Source organism: Dermacentor albipictus, chromosome 2 (genome assembly GCF_038994185.2).
Source record: "Dermacentor albipictus isolate Rhodes 1998 colony chromosome 2, USDA_Dalb.pri_finalv2, whole genome shotgun sequence".
In the NCBI taxonomy this organism is placed as follows: domain Eukaryota; kingdom Metazoa; phylum Arthropoda; class Arachnida; order Ixodida; family Ixodidae; genus Dermacentor; species Dermacentor albipictus.
Window position 1 is genome coordinate 100,887,999 of NC_091822.1, and position 17,492 is coordinate 100,905,490.

The 17,492-nt window shown below is 43.6% G+C and overlaps 1 protein-coding gene across 1 annotated transcript in view; it reads left to right on the top strand.

Moving 5' to 3' along the window:
• Positions 1–749: 749 nt before the first annotated feature.
• The window catches only part of LOC135915948 (uncharacterized), a 65,546-nt gene continuing 48,803 nt past the window's right edge, over positions 750–17,492 (top strand). Inside the window, exons 1-2 of the mRNA XM_065449136.1 lie at positions 750–883; positions 960–1,153. Coding sequence (XP_065305208.1) covers positions 1,094–1,153 — 60 coding nt within the window. The 5' untranslated portion in view covers positions 750–883; positions 960–1,093. The remainder of the gene's footprint in view (positions 884–959; positions 1,154–17,492) is intronic.

Below are 17,492 nucleotides of genomic sequence, written 5' to 3' on the forward strand. Positions count from 1 at the left end.
GCATGCCATGAGATGCTTTCAGACTACCATGTCTTGTGGATCTCCGTTTCTAACGCTCTCACACCTACAGACTTGTGCTAGTTTTATCCGCCATGGCTACACAGTAGCTATGGTGTTGGGCTCCTGAGCACGTGGTCGCGGGATTGAATCGCGGCCACGGTGGCCGCATTTCGATGGGGGCGAAATGCGAAAACACCCGTGTACTTTTATTTGGTGCACGTTAAAGAACCGCAGTTGGTCGAAATTTCCGGTGTCCTCCACTACGGTGTGCCTCATAATCAGAAGGTGGTGTTGGCATGTAAAACCCCATAATTTTTTATGCTAGTTTTCTATTGCCTTATTTACCTGTTCACCATTGGACCTCTCACCGGCTTTTCAGCTTTTTGTTCTCCTAGCCTTCGCTATACTCCAATTGCAAAGACGAGAAAATTGCTTTTGTAAAGCAGGCTTTTCGACAGCACAGCCGAAGTGTGAGCACCTTCCTACTACAATTTGTAGGTTTTCCTTTTGCAGGAGTTCAGTTGGGGTTTCGCTTGGGCCGCCATGCCCTCCCTTCGCCTCCCGTTGCTCCCCTCTCTCGAGCATTCTTCCTTCCCGAACTCCCCCGCACTCCCGGCCCTTTCAACTCACCTCCCGTGGCGACTCTCCGTCTGTCGATTGGCGGCTCAACTCTTGGTCACGTGGGTCCCAGAACGCGCTTCCTTATAAGCGCGCACTCGCGCGAGCCCCGATCTCACAGCGTTTGCGCTGCGAGACACCAATCGTTCGCCGTTCATTTAGTCTGCAAGGGTTGCGCTGCCGCAAAAAACCTGTGGTCTGTCCCAGAGCGGTGATAGGCCCCATAGAGGCGTTTGATTGTTGCGCAGTCTGCGAAACGGGAAGGGTAATTACCTTTCTTCAGAGTGTGGAACTAGAGTCGTTGAAGAGAAAAGCTGAAAATCAGTTACCTTTCTTTGAAGGTTGCAGGAACCTGGTTGGGACCTCGTATCGAAATACAGTTCCTAGGATAAACACACGTAACAACAAAGAGGGCTAGAAGTTAAGAAACAGGTGTCTCTGCGTGCTCGCCACCACTCCGACTGGCTCTTCAACCATGACGTCTGTCTTCGCTGTGCTCCTACTGACCGCCGTTTCACTGTGCACTGCGCTCAACGTAAGTGGTCTTCTGCTCTGAATGATTGAATGCATCATGTCACTAATGCTTTCGTGCCGCGCAAGACGTAACTTATGTTCCGAAAGCCTCACAGCGCACAACCCAACATCTACTATATCTAAAATCTTTGAAACTCCTTATTGTCAGATTCTGCCGGTAGCGCACGAACATTCTGCTGTATGACATATGCAATGGTGTTTACGTTCCTCATGTTTCAGCATGTTTTCTTGGCAACTTAAAGGGAGCAAATAACCCATAGCAATTATTTAGTGCTACAGATGTAACTTCTTGAAGATAGAAAAACTCCGCAGGGAGTTTTTTTCTTTTTCACAATAACTTATACGGCACACCAAATTGAACTTACTTGAAGTAGGTTCATTATGAGAGTCTCTTTGCATGTGCACGTGAATATGTGCATGAAAACTAATTGCGGCACAGAATAAAAATCGTGCGCGATCCTGGTTAATGTGCTTATTTTATTAGCGTTGCTTCTCTTCATTCCCACTTTCTGCGCTGAAGACAAAATCCTGCTGCATGCACCAATTGCTTATCTATATACGAACAAATATATTGCATTTTAGAACCACTTCTGGTGTCGGGTGGGCGACGCTCTCTACGATACCATCTTTGGCACATCCTTGCCACATAATTCTGCTCAAGTCTTTCAAATGCCATCAATTATACAAGAAGTCTAGACATAAAAGACCCAGCTAGTGTTTCTCATATGCTTTCTCACTTTTTCTCATGTCTCTTCGCGAGCTGACGTTAGAAGTTTTTATTAATATTCTGAAATGCTATTTTGGCCATATTTCAGTAGTAGGACGCTGTTAGTCCTTTCGCATGTTGAACACCATCAAGAGCTCTGCAAATAATGCTATATTTTCTAACATTATTATTGTGGATAATAGAGCCGTCATCACTTCAACATTACGTGACCGCACGCATGAAATCTGTAGCAGATAATAATGCTGTCACCAGTCATTAATTTATAGAATACATTCTACTAATTACTGTACTACTTAGAAGTGAGCTGAATGCAAGTATTGATTGCATCCCATGAAAATTGGTAGAACTTTCTACCACTATATTCTTAGTTCGGAGCAATGCTTTGTGAATGTATGCTTGCTTTAGGGCTTTCTCCGTATTCTTCATGTAAAGCATAGATTTTACATGAGAGGGTTGTATCGTTAGAGTGTTTCAAGAGGTTTCAAAAGGAACTGAATTTTCATAAAACTGCGCCCAATTTGAGTTGAGACGACAAGTACTATTTGTCGTGCGCATAGCGTCACTGACGTATGGCTCCGGCTGACATATGGCCACTTCATCTGTACACTGACAAACTTGCCCTATCAGGATACAGAGACCCCGCACCTTCACGAAGCATCTGTGTCCAATGGGGCGCGGTAATGAGGCCCCATCCAGAATTCACATGGCAAATGACAGGTCTTGCTTGCAATGTTTCCATGCACACCTGTGCCTCGCTTTTAATGTTTTTGTTTCCTTTAGTTTTTGCATGGATAGGTAGATATGACACACAAGAGGCTTCCGACATCGTGACGCAAGCAAGTGTAAACGGTCAATGCAACTTGTAATCGCAACAAGAAGGCCAACTTAGTGCACCTCTCTCTTGTCCATTTGGTCAACAAGATGCTCAAGAGACCTGTACTAACGATTCAATAAACTCTAAATATAAATAGCTATCGGAAGCCCAAGTGTTAGGCTATGGTGAAAGAGGGAGAAAAAGGAAGAGGTTCATTAATTGATAAAAAAAGAAAAATCTACATTTACTAAAAGGGATCCTAGAGGTGAAATTCTTCACATATGCTCATACGTCATGGGGTCAATGCTCTAGTTGGTTACCAAGGCCATCATTAATATAACCCCATGCGGTATTTTTCCAGGTTTACTCAGACACGAACATAGTTCTTTTTTTCTTTGTAGGTGGTAATTTGGAAAAGTTTCGTTGCTGAAAGGCTCATTTTATCATTACCTTGCCTCGTAAGTCCAAATAAGGTGAGCGAAGGAAAGAACAGCCTAAAAATGGTGATACGCTATTGACCAAGTCTGTGCAATAAAAACAAAAATAATAACAACTAAAGATTGAGTAACATTTGCTTTATAGACACACATGACGCTGGCATGCTCAACATTCAATCAAAGGAGATATTTCGCTCTCTTTCACAAAGGGTTAAAAACACCAAGGATGAATAAAATCAGAAGAAAGTGCTAGGGAACGTTAATATGCGTGTCTTTAGAGGAAAGCTATAGTAAAACTAATTTACCATAAATATTTACTTGCACATACTGAATGGTAATTGCACTTGTCAAGGCGATACCCACATTGTAATATATGCATCGCAGCCTTGATGTCTGCAAAGAACAAGCTGCTACCAGTAGGAAACTTTCAATTCGAGATACCACTAATGAGTAAAGGAACATGCTGAATTTTCCATTGTGGTAGTTGCACAAACACAACAGCAAATGTATTATTAAATGATGAAAACGCAGTGGCGTCTGACATGAAGCATCCACATCATGTCCTAAATGTGTACGTGACAGTGTTCATTCACCTATAACTTGTTTTCGTATCAACAGGCTTCACCATGGTACAGTACAAGCCAGAAGTAACAGTTTCGTATCTTTTAGATGCACTTTGTCAACCGCTGATGTCTCGAATTCGCTCAAGTGATCGGCGATATTTATTTTTCACCTACGAATACCAAAGCTAACGTTGAAGCTTTGCGCGATCTGATCTATTTGTGATGAACTCTCGGGCGAAATCGCTTGACATTCAGTCAACGTTTTCGATCTGCTTGTTGCAGTGAATAAGTTCATTGCAATGCGCCGCATTCAATTATCTGTTTCCGAAACATTACTTTTCAGCGTTGTATTCGTACCATATAAACATAAACCTTTGCTGATTTAACTACGCATTTGTTTCAATGACGATGAGCGCGTAAACTATCCCTGCTAGAGAGAGAAACAAAGAGGTAAGGCAAGGAAGTTATCCAAGAACATGCGCGGACGGCTACGCTACGCTGGACAAGACAGAAAAAGCATTATTAGATACGAAAGAAAGAAAAATAATGTAGTGACAGTCGTTCGGAACACACTCGTAGAGTGTGAGTAAAGTCGAGTTCGTAAACATTTACAAGTGGAGTAAAGTTCGCAAACATATACAAGTGGTTCTATACAGTCCAGCCAAGTTCAAGTAGTGCAGTAGGGTTTTTGTTGCCTTGTGCAGGCAAGAATGCTTAGGCCGAGGCCCCAGGATCTTTTCCTGCACCAGCTGCTTGTAATTCAAGGAATTCAGCCTCGTTTGCAGAGCACATCGGTGGCTATCGAAAAATGGCAATTGGCACAGAAGGCGCTCTATTGTCTGGTCGCACGAGTAGAAATTTGCACGCCGCACAGTTGGCCCTTCCTATTTGGAATAAATGGGAATGCGAAATGAACGGCAATGAAAGCATACTTCGAAACTTTTGTAGCACTCAGACTACAGCTGAACACACAATTATTTTTTTTTTCAGTTTATTTACTTAAGTAGCCAATTCCTCAATGCAGTACTAGAAATGTAAGGTGTCAGGGCCTAGCTGTGGTTGACCAACGAGCGGAGATTGGCTCAATGAGCTTCTAGGCCTCTGAGTCGATTTCCAAAAACAAAAAGAACAGCACGTGGTTTCGAGCAGTGCTAGAGTCATCAAACAATTGCTCTCAAAAGCAATGGAGAAGTTCACACTACTCGATTCTCGATTCAATCGCTGCCAGACGAAAGGGATGTCAGATATTTTTGTCCGTGATATCCTGCTATCTCTGATAAGTGCTTCTCGTGTTTGCACGTCTTTTCTTTAATTGTTCGTTACTCATGAGACGGCACGCTCTTACTCGAGAAAGTGGAAAAGAAATGTGGACTGGTGTTCGCACACCTGTCGGCGCCTACGCGGGCACACATGGAAAAGTGCTGTAAAGCAGTATTCAGTGACCCAACAGACAAAAAATCAAGACAGTGGCGGCAGAACGAATGAGCAGTAGAACCTCGCCGTCAATTGATTGAGAGATTACTAACGGCGCAGTAGTTCTAAATGTTGCCATCCTGTCATCTCTTTTGGTCTGCCTACTGTCGGCGACAGTCGGCAGACCGAAATTGATGTCGGGTCGGCCTAGTGTGAGTGAGCCTTAAGCTATCTGGAGCAGTGCAACTCTATTGTCAAATGTATCAGGAGACATCCATTTTCTGAAGCGATGGCGCAAGGTGATACGATGCCATTCCAGGAACCCAGCATTCCAACAATCAACAAAAGTCACAGCTCACATTGGAATTAGAAATAGAAGCGCAAGTTCTCTTTGTTGAAGGGGGTTCTTCTCCGCTGTCTTTCTTTCAGTGCGATTGGCTTTTGAAGCATTTCCTTTCTTAGCCAAACCGGTTGCGAATTGCTGTCAATTACAGGTTCATTTTGCACTTACTCTTTGTTTTAGGAGTTGTCGCAGTCCTATAATTTAATGCCTTGCGTCTATTCTACTGGAAAACACACGATAAACGCGTGCAATTGCCGCCAAGAATGCTGTAGTTGTTTTATTGTTATGTCCGCCGTTCTTTAATACTACTGGTGCGTTCGTAGTTCTTCACATATAGAGTGTGCTGTAATTCGTCTACCTTTTCGTGACTTTGCTGATGGAAAGCTGCCTGCTTCTCAGGAGCACATGTGACGCGTGGCCTACACATTTCAGAGCCGGAGAGAAACTACTGCATGCACGCTCTGCTGCGACGGAGAGCAAGGACGTCACTACTGGCGCATGCAGCTAATCCAACACCACTTGTATAACACAACGCCTTTTCACTCCGATCCATGGCGTCATGTTATCTGGCCCGACTACCATCGAATCTAATGGGGATCCTCCCGAGTAAGCAAAAGTGATTTTGACGTCACCGCTTCCATCACGTCAGCCTCATCAATAGAAATTTCGGGCCAGGTAGCGTGACGTCATGGATCAGAGTAACAGGCCTTGTGCTTTCTAGGTGGTGCTGGGTAAACGCGCTCTTCTCTATATCTCCTTGTTTTGCGCATGCGCATGGGGTGGCGCCGGAAGAGGTTTCGGTGTACATGAGACCGACAGACGGATGGATGGATGGACGGACGGACGGACAAATCGGGTAGCCATATACAGCTTGGGTGTAAAATGCACACTGGGCCTGCTACCCCTTCAAGGTGGGAAGGAGGTAAGAGATGAAAGGGGAAACCAAGGGAGCCGATATCCCGAGCGACGCGCTCATACAGAGCTGCGCATCAAGTGAAAAGAACGCCGATGAGCGAAGGCGGCTTGGGGAACTCCCGCAATGCCCAGTGGCCTTCACAGCTGACGACGTATGTGGGCGCTGTCCAAAAATCCATAGCCGTCTTATGTTGTAACCTCTCAGTCATTGCTCGCAAGCTTTTCTGCGCGATGTTCGAAGCGATGAGCAGAACAGGGAAAACTGTCGGCCATACGTCTACCCTGCGCAACAGTTTTGAGAACTTAAAACACAGCACCGAATACGAGATCCCAAAAAAGGTCGAGATGGACATGCCCGTTCATATAAAATGAAAAGTGGTTCGCAGCCGGCAGTACTATTAGGCGGCAATTAATTGATGACTTGTGCTGGACAAGCCATACGAGGAGATAGGACAGGATTTCGGTATGGTAGTGGACTAATTGCATTCTTTAATAAGCGATAGTCAAGAGCACGACCTCTTGAATAATTAGGCAGGAATCATTATTGAAAAATCGGCGCTTAACAAAAGCCTTCTCACTATTTCGGCTCTTATTCGTAATCAAGAAAAGCTATTTCGGCGGCCACTACATGCCCCAAAGCAGTTCTGGTTTAAAGAGTGTCAGCGTGGCTAGATGTAGCTGTGGGGTAACCGAGCAGCACTAATAATCTCGTTTTGCAGGATCAACGCTCAACTAGCTGTCAGTGAAATCTCAATGAAAGTGCCATCAGATTTGGATTGTAATTCAGCATTGAATAAATGCGTAAGCCACATGTGACAGCACGACAAAATTTTTCCAACTGCCTCCAACTTGGCCACGATACTTGACGTTGTGAACACTCAGTAACAATCTTGATATCTTTAACGTGCTGATAGCGCAAATTGTGGGATGCAATGTGTGTAGAAACAAATAAAATGTATCCTTCCTATAAGTGTTCTTCCTAGATATACTAACTGAAACGACGTTCTATTGAAGAAGTAGGAGATATAAACTTTTGGGTGTCAGAAGGTTCGGTCTAGAACACGGAACTGCGAACGTCATCGTACATGAATATGTCCAAATTGATGGAGGCTGTGCGCAGCCTCGGGCTGATAAATATCAGTAGTAAGTTAAGGTTATATGAGGCAACATTAAATATTGTATTAAAAATAATTATTAGTATTAGTAGTACTAACTAGCACTAATTATTCAATGCACCTCTCACACCTCGCGTCATCATCATCATCAGCCTGGCTACGCCCACTGCTGGGCAACGGCCTCTCCCATACTTCTCCAACTACCCCGTTCATATGCTAATTGTGGCCATGTTGTCCCTGCAAACTTATTAATCTCATCCGTCCACCTAACTTTCTGCCACCTAACTGAATCCAGTCCATAACCCTTAATGACCATCGGTTATCTTCTCTCCTCATTAAATGTCCTGCCCATTTCTTTTTCTTGATTTCAGCTAAGATGTCTTTAACCCGCGTTTGTTCCCTCTCCCAATCTGCTCTTTTCTTATCCCTTAACATTACACCTATCATTCTTCTTTCCATAGCTCGTTGCGTCTTCCTCAATTTAAGTAGAACCCTTTTCGTAAGCCTCCAGGTTTCTGGCCCGTACGTGAGTACTGTTAAGACACAGCGGTTATACACTCTTCTCTTGAGGGGTAATGGCAACCTGCTGTTCATGATCTGAGAATGCCTGCCAAACGCACCCCAGCCCATTCTTATTCTTCTGATTATTTCAGTTTCATGATCCGGATCCGCGGTCACTACCTGTCCTAAGTAGACGTATTCCCTTACCACTTCCAGTGCCTCGCTACCCATCGTGAACTGCTGTTCTCTTCCGAGACTGTTAAATGTTACGTTATTTTTCAGCAGATTAATTTTTAGACCCACCCTTATGCTTTGCCTGTCCAGGTCAAGGAGTATCCATTGGAATTCGTCCCCAGTATTACTAAGCAAGGCAATATCATCAGCGAATCGCAAGTTACTAAGGTATTCTGCATTAACTCTTACGCCAAATTCTTCCCACTCCAGGTCTCTGAATACCTCCTGTAAACACGCTGTGAATAGCATTGGAGAGATAGTATCTGCCTGCGTGACGCCCTTCTTTATTGGGATTTTGTTGCTTTCCTTATGGAGGACTACTGTGGCTTTGGAGCCGCCATAGATATCTTTCAGTATTTTTACATACGGCTCGTCTGCACCCTGATTCCATAATGTCTGCATGATTGTTCAGGTTTCGACTGAATCACACGCTTTCTCGTAATCAATGAAAGCTATATATAAGGGTCGGTTATATTCCGCACATTTCTCCGTCACCTGATCGATAGTGGGAATATGGTGTATTGTTAAGTAGCCTTTACAGAATCCTGCCTGGCTCTTTAATTTACACAAATCTAAGGTGTTCCTCATTCTATTTGCGATCAGCTTATTATATACTTTGTAGGCAACGGACAGTAATCTATGTTGTACCTCGCCTAATACATGTTATAAAAAATTTTGCAACCGAGTAGCTTGAGCGTATCTTGTGCAAAACATTGTGCACCCGTTCGGCATTCGAATAATCCGAGCAATCAACACGCCGTATGTAGGTTATCAGGTCGCCCACGTGCTCTGATAACATTTGTTTCCGCTTTATTTGTTGTTTGGCGGCAGCAATATAAGCTTGCGCTTCGCACCGTGCCCTTGAATGAGCATAAATGTCGTGATTCGATCCTTGTATGGCGCATCGTACGATCGTTTTATCTTTATCTTTTGCCATACTGTTATTGTAAGGACTACCTTTCCTGACGTGGCAGCCTGACGTTGAATGAGAGTTTGGTTACCTACTCTTGAGTTGATACATATGAAGTACAACACGCTCGTCATGCCGAATTGCGCAGATTGGATATGGAGGCGCTTCGCGTGAAAGCATTTAATGCCTGAAATAGGAGTCGGTGGACATGTCTTTGCAACAGGTGGCATAATATAACTGACCTGTGCTAACGAATGAGAAATGACAGACTTCGGAGAACACGATTGGCACTGTCATAAATGGGTGCTCATGCTATTTACTGGCCTGACAGCACAACCAAATGCTGCGCAGAAGGGCCTTCTCAGTAACATTTTCTATAACGGCACACAATAAAACAAAATTTAAGCAAGACGCGTTGTGTTTTGATTTCTTTTAGTAAAAATTAAAACCATGACAACTAATGAGCCGTCAGCTTGCTCACAAATAATAAATTGCTCAGCGACTACAGGGTAATGACGTAAGCTCACATAGATCATTTTGGCAATAAGTGCACTTATCGGAAGTGTGCTTCGGAATTCTATATAGAAGAAAAAAAAACATGCAGCAAGTTTCCAGGTTGGTCAGTTTCTGCAATTAGGCACGACTGTATCGACTAAGCAAATTAAGTAAATGTGCTGGGAAGACAATAAAATAAGACGGCACAAAAAGTCTCACTGAGGCCACCTATGCGCCACGTGGCCCTGTGTTGTTTTGCAATGCGCGGAAATAGGGCTCCCCCGCGAGCCCGTCTTCCAGCGCTTGTCGTTGTGTTTTGTGTTGCGTATGCTCATGTTCGCATTAAAGGTGTGGCTTTTATTAAATATAGTGGTCATCAGTCATATGGTCTCTCTGATCGCCTCTTTTCCTTGTCAGTTGTACGCTTTCTGTTTCGTTCCGGGTTCCAAGACGCACTTCTGTCAGTGCTCTACGTGGCCCATTACGCCATGTACTAAGCTAGACTGGAAGCACTACTAACCGAAAAGACGTCCCGTTTAACGCTGGATGTTTGTCATCTGTCTTCGTCGGTTCCATTCAATTTTCTGCATCGCGCGCTCTCTCTCATACCCGGAAACAATGTCCAGTGCTAAGCGAGTGCCACGTTTACGACTGGTTGTATTGAAGCTGTTACGAAGCGTGAAAATGTGTCCCGGGGCATTCTTCTGTCCTGAACACCCTCTCACACAGGAACTGTAGCATGAGGCTGTCCATTTGAAAGATAAAGCAATATTACAATCGGTGAGCAAAGTCTAAAGTTCCGGAACGGGAAAACATCGCAGCTTTCTAGGGTAGCCCACTACGAGTTTATACACCATACAGCTACAGCTACACCATACAGCTACAGATGCACAAGCGTGCAAAATTTATGGAAGGTAAACCTGTCTGCACGACCAAGGTATTCGTTTACGCACGTCGCATGCACGCGTTAGTCATGAATGTTCAACTGTGACTCGAGCTGTTAAAGCTGTCTTCTGTCAGCGGCAGCTGGCGCATGTGTCTCCGTAAGCACTTTAGGAGCAACTCGTTTCCAACGTCTTGTAATGAACTGCCTCCACGAGCTTAGCTATATCAGTTGCTATAGTTATTGCGATCGTATCAAGGCGAATCATGCTACAGCTCCGAAACAGCGAAATCACAGTCGTCAAAATCGCTGCTGCACTATTACTACCCTTAGCAGAAATGGCTTGGAAAGACATCGCCCTAGGCCGAGTTGTGCGCAACTACTTCCAGTACGTTACACACGTTTTATGCACCCTGCTGACATAGTACCAGGGAGAAAGGTAACCAAATACTCTGTACCGCATAGTTGTTCGCTTCGTCCAGGTATCGTGGATACATGTGCATGCGCATATGTGTACTACATTGATAAATTTCTTACTGAGGAGATTTATAAGCTTAGGTAGATAGCGCCTGTTCCTAGTCGACTCACTCTCCGGTGTAAAGCTCGCGCGTATTATATTCAACGCAAGCTACACTTACGCCGGTGATTAGATGGAGAGGTTGGAAGCACGTGTTTTCTGCTTTTCCATATAAACTACATGTATGTGGGTTAAGTAGCTATTTGTGAATAAAATTACTGAATAAATATTGGCAGACATTAAAAAAGGCTTGTAGGATGCCGTGCTATTACGTTCGATTAGATGATACAGAAATTATTAGTGAATAAATGAATAAAGCCTTTATTTTAAGGAAGGGGTTGGCTCAAGGCCGCTGTTGGGGATTAGGAGGGAAAGGAATGTGGGTTGCCATATTGCTGGCTGAAGCACATCTTCATCTCAGCCTTTGATCTTCCGTTTTATGCAGACTCAGGTGGATGTTCAGCGCCGCTGCTCTCGCATGGGCTGGTCGACCCGTTTTACACTATTCGAAACAAGCCACTTTGTCTGCCATATGTCGCAATGGCTTTCTGTGTTTCAGGGTTAGTTTGTATTCCAATTCCCAATGTTCTAATGTATCCGTGTAGTAAACGTTGAATGTTGAATCTCCCTTGGGAAAAAGCTGCACAGCTCCAAAAGAGGTGTTGCAATTCTGCTCTGCATGACTCCTGGCAATGTGTGCATCGGGTATAAGTGTTATCAATCGCAGCTTGTCTGGGTTGGTGCCATTTCTCAAGTATGTGTTGTGTGTATGCAGCGTTGGCCATAACTGTATTCAAAGAAACCTCTTCCGTGTGAGTAAGCCCGCCCTTGTCAAACACATGTACTGGTGCAGCTTTTAATTGTCTCCGATAACTGTCTGCTTTTATTTTAGTGCGAATGTAATGCATCAGTGCTCGGCTAGGAGAGCCTTGGGCCAATATCTTTAGGTATGGAGTTTGGTCTGCGGGGTTTGGCGATTAAATGGAGCGTGGTGAGCTGTACGTGTAACCAAGCCCACCCGCTTGCGCGGCATTAATTATAAAGTCCAAAGGAGTGCGCATTAACTAGAACAAAAAAGAATATAAACAAGAATTAAAATAAAGTGCTGACGTACATGCAATGACTACGTTCAAGCAAAATTGCACGTAACATATTATACGCAGCACGTAATATCTTTGAAATTTATGGACACAATCCAAGAATATTCCCCAAAGGGACCGCAGGGTTGCCCATTGTTCTGAAGATAACACAGAGTTCTCACCATTCCTGTAATTATGACTAAATGAAACATATTACTTTACTGAGGTATTTGTTATACCACGGGTAGTTTATCTAATAAGCAAGTTGATTGTTCATGGCATAACGGATTTTGCACACATCTCCAAAGAGCGTTACGGCTGGGAGGCGGCTAAACAACAAGCCAATGCATTGATTCTGTTCTCCCGTTACTGTTTCCGTTTCCTTTTGCGTTTGTCGTGTTACGAATTGTTGGAGGAATGGCGAGCCTAAACAAACAGAAAAAATTTTTAACGACATTTTCCTCAAGCCCCATGCTAGACAAAAACAAAAAAAATGCCCATCAACAGCATTTGAACGAGAAATGTTGCCGGATCCAACGCCCCGACAAACGAGCATGTCTACGTTAAAGCTTCAGCGTTAGAGAAAAATAGTCCCACCGGATTAGGTAACAACGTTTGTTTGCATGTGTGTATCCTTGTCTGTTGTTGTCCCTCCTATTTTTTCCAAGAGCCAACGCCTGTACTTTTACCTCTTCCGTCTGAGAAGCTCTTCCCCAAGACTTTCGCCCCCTCCTCTGTTTCTTTAACACTGCCGATTTTCCTTACCCTTATCTGCGCACCAGCTTACTTACCTCGAGCTCCCTCATTGTAGGTAGGGAAGAGTAAGTCACGCATCCATAAAGGCTACTAACGACAGCAGTTGCTGCCGTGTCAAAGTGGAGTCCCCTTTCCAGTGATGTTCCTTATTCGTCCAGTGTTGATTACCTCAAATCTCCTTCTTTCTGTTTTTGTGCCCCCTTCAATGAAAATACGAAGGTAATTCGGCGCTGATTTCAGTGGGAGAAAGAGGGAGACACAGATAGGAATCTGTGGTTTGCTTCTAAAGAGGTTTCTTAGCGTTGCCAGCACTGGTTCCACGTGGTCCATTGGTACTTCGTGGTATTTCCCAGATATATACCTTGAATCTGGTGCAAACTGCGCGCACCGTTCGAGAGGACATGTCATGAGCGCTGACTGGCTTCACTGCTACAATTGAAACTTGGTGACCTAAACGTATCGATATAAAAAAGTATTCATCAGTTTTAAAGGGCTATTGAGTATTTTACACCCTCGTGTTTTGTTATCCGCCATTGCAAATGTTGCTGTTGGCTCTAGAACGCCGTATATATGTAATTACTGTATTGATTAGCCATTGAAAAACGCGATTACTCAATTGTGGACTTGCAAGAATGTAACTGCAGCTTTTTTAAATGTGTCTGCAATGCACTTTGGTGTGTGATGACTGTCAGGATCAGGAATATGTATCAAACAATAACACCTGAGTCGCCCGTACTTCGCAGCTGCATTTTCACTTGCAAACTTCAAGACACTTGTTTGCAGCACGCTAACTGCTGCATTTGAGCGTGGCCGTTGTATTACAGAGCTGAAAGCTTCTGTAATCCGCGGCGCATTTGTAATGTAAGAATCTGGAGATGGTATAGCTTCAATTATAAGTTCGATAACTTCGTAATTAATTCCCTTCGTATTATTGAAAATGTTTCTGGCATGGCCTATGCATCCCGGTCACTTCATATGCATCCCGGTCACTTCTTCGAACGCTTTCCTTTTGAAAGCCTGTCTCCTAATTTTCCTAGAGCTGCCTAAGGTCAAGCGTCTCATCTCCGTAAGATGGACGGCGCATTTATAGAGCAGATACAATTTTGTAATTGTGGGCTCGTGCATCTGCGATGTACAAAGGCATAAAAGCACTGTGGCATTTCTGGAGGTGCACCTGCCTAGTCATTTACTCTTCTTTTACGCTCTTTTCCCACTGCAGGGTAACTAACTGGGCTCAGCTTAGTTAACCTCGCTGTCTTATGAATTCTCTATCTCTCCACTTCTTATAGCGCCTGATAAATACCCCAATTGTAAACAATCTATCAATGTGGCATGCAAGTGCTTGAGCTTCACTGAAGAGGAATATCAAACAACACAAGTCATATTGACACGTGTACTTCTCTATCTTTTTTTCGGGTGAGCGCTTTTCATCACCTAACAAATGTTATCGCACAGCGCTGGATGCGCCAGCATGTATCGGAAGTTTCTCGAATGTTATCGATTGTTGTATCGGTTGTCTGTTGTCACCGAACCTTGTGTGATCTGATTTTATGTATGCACAACGCCAATGGTGTAGAAACTTCTTAAAGACACGCGGGCACCAGTGCTTACTCTGGGGCCTTCGATGACTCACGTATAAAAGCCCACGCGCTTGACCCGCCGATCAGCTCTTCGGCAATCGCGGACTGTGTTCGCCGCTGTCGTTGAGCTTTTAGTATAGCCTGTTTTTGAGGGCACAGGTTCGCCCACTAAAGCATTAGTTGCGCCATTTGCAGTTTTGCAGTTTCTTCCCCGTCACTACCACGTGGCAACATAATGCAACAAGTGACGTTGAAGATTTGCTTTTAACGTTCGGGGAAACTTGCGAGGACAATAACCATATGACGTCACCAGACGACCAAGGGAAGGATAAAATAGGGGAGCCTAACATGTTTTTAATTAAAGTAGACACATATTAAGAAAATACAACCTGTCGTTGGCTGGAGCCCAATCCACTACTGCGGTATGAGCTGTGCAGTTCTCTACGAATTGAGCTACCATGGGGGTTTTCCTTTCATTAACATCCCTTGATAGTTGTCTATGCGTTCAAAACTGCACACGTGAAAGACTATGAGTGGCGCACCCTAGCACTCTTTGGGATCGGTCAAGTACCTTGGTAGTGGTGACAGAGGGCTGACCTATCCCAAAGAGGTCAGCACTCTCTCACAACTATCAAGGTCCCTGACTCTTGGCAGCGTCATTACAAAGAAAGGTGCGTCCATAGGTCCCCTAGAGACTTTCTCGCAGAGAACACCACAGGGAATTACCCTTAAATAAGATGCAATTGGAACGTCTCACCTCCAAGTTGACATTACAGAAGTCAAGTTTCCCGTCGCTTTTTTTTAATTGTCGTGGTGCTAACATTTGCCATTTCGACATTCAAATCGAAATGGCGTGACTTTTTCATACTAGTAGCTATTGGTTTCTATGTCAACATGTGTGATGTAGTCACGTTCAATCTTTTTTATATCGGGGTCGTTCTTGTACAGGAAGACGTGTCTTTTGAAGAAGTGGGCAAAAAACTTGTGCCTTAAAAGTTTGTGTTACTACGAGAGGTTTCCAACACAACTGCTGCAGAACTTCTATCTCAATTTTTTTGTTCTCGTTTCATTAGTCTTTTAAATTCTTTCTTATTATGGGGTTTACTATTGATGTTGTTTAACGGTCAGCTTTTTGGGTGCGTATTTCTCGTGGTTTATTTGTCTGACGTACAATGACGAGTTGCTTCTTCTCCACCACTTGAAAATCATTTATTAGCTTGGCTACAAAATTTTAATGGATGGTTGTGCACTGCTTATCTTACTGAATTGGCCAGAATGGTGCCTTTTCAAATCATATAGCAATTCTTGTATTCAGCTTTTGCAGTGGTCTCACACTGCGATACACCGTTGGGTAAGATGAGCATGAAGATCTAGCAATGATTTCGCGAATAATTGCGACTATATGTGAAAGGTATTGAAGTATGTTTGTGCGGAAACCATAACCGACTCAAACAATTACGTGTACGCAATTTTCCCTTACGTATTATTTGTGGTTCACAGGATTCTGTGTACACGCAAAGCAGATGTTTTATACAAACACTGGCATACTGAACACATTCTAAACAGCTTTAACAAGGGACACCAAATCACAAAATAGGCAAGTAAGTGTGGAGAAACTACGTCCTAAGATTTATTTATTGACTATTCAACAGGACAACCATAAATGCGCATGCAATGAATGCAATACACATGCAGCAATCGTGGCCACTTAGCGAGATGGGACATAGCATATGCAGCATTGCTTGTGAATGTAGGACGTATTTTGTACCGATGAAACGTTAACCAGCAGTGCCCGAAAGAGATGCTTCGGTAAATATATTAGGCCGTCATCATCACAAGAGTATGACATGTTACATCTTCCTAAACGTAAGTGACAATCCCGATGCAAGTAAAATACTAGCTTATTGAACAGCCAAGCAATACAAACATCGACTTTGCACTGTTTCTTTCAAGTTTCAATGCTCAAGGCACTTTAGGAAGAGGTCACTGTCTCAACAACCGGCGGCAAGTGTTTATAGCTGAAGTCACTTCCTCAATAATGCACCGCATGAACACTTTCCCGATATGCCGTAGTAAACACAAAATCGTTCACGAACTTCCAAACTTTCTCGGCGCGCTCAAACTTCATTATCATGGCCTGGCGGCGGGTGTTTTCATAAGGCCGAGTTTAGTCGTCGGCGTTCCTGTAAATTATGTTTTTGCGATGACTTTTATTTTCTTGGCTCTTGACCTTCTCCACCCACGTTATCACGGTGGCTATATTAGCTCACTTCAGAGGGGTAATTTAACCGAGAAGAGGTTACTGCTAGGATACGTAAGGCATATGAAGTAAACAAAGGAACAGAGAGCTCGCGAAAACAAAACACAATGTTTTTCAACACCTCGCTGCTTTCCGAACATCAAGCAAACATTACTCCGCCAGGCTTCCTAATTATTCTCAACAATAAGTTGGCCAGCTGCAAGGAAAGATACCGTCACAACGTTTTTGGCTTAGACAGAAATTACTCTTCTTGGTTTTCTTGTGTTGTGAAGATCTCACCGAGATTCGCATTGCAAGATTATGGTGCACCTTTCAATTTTCAGAGGTCAGTAAGACGATCTTGGGTCGCAGAAAAAGGAGTAGAGGATAAATGTATAAATTTTGCTGCATTCTTCGATATTTACTTGTGCGATTTCGAATGATTTCAACACTCGGTCAAGAGCTATCAGGCCAACCTTGCACAAAACACAAAAAAAATTAGGATATCTGCCTAAATTGGTGAAAAAAAAAGAACACGCTCCCGTCGCAAACGACGGGACCGTCGGCAAAACGGTGTCTCAAGCACCGCTAAGTACTTAATCAAAACAGATGTTTCTGTAGAACTTATAAGTGGAGAGCTTACAAAGTAGCAGATAGAATTGTCTAAAATGTAACATAGACATCTCTTTCGAAAGGCTGGTTGTAATGAACCCAGACTGTGGGACGTTATCATGAACTTTCTAATGACAACTAGACCTCTTTCTAAAACCTTTCTGAGTTTAATGCTACTGACGCCACTGCGTTATACTTACAGAGCTT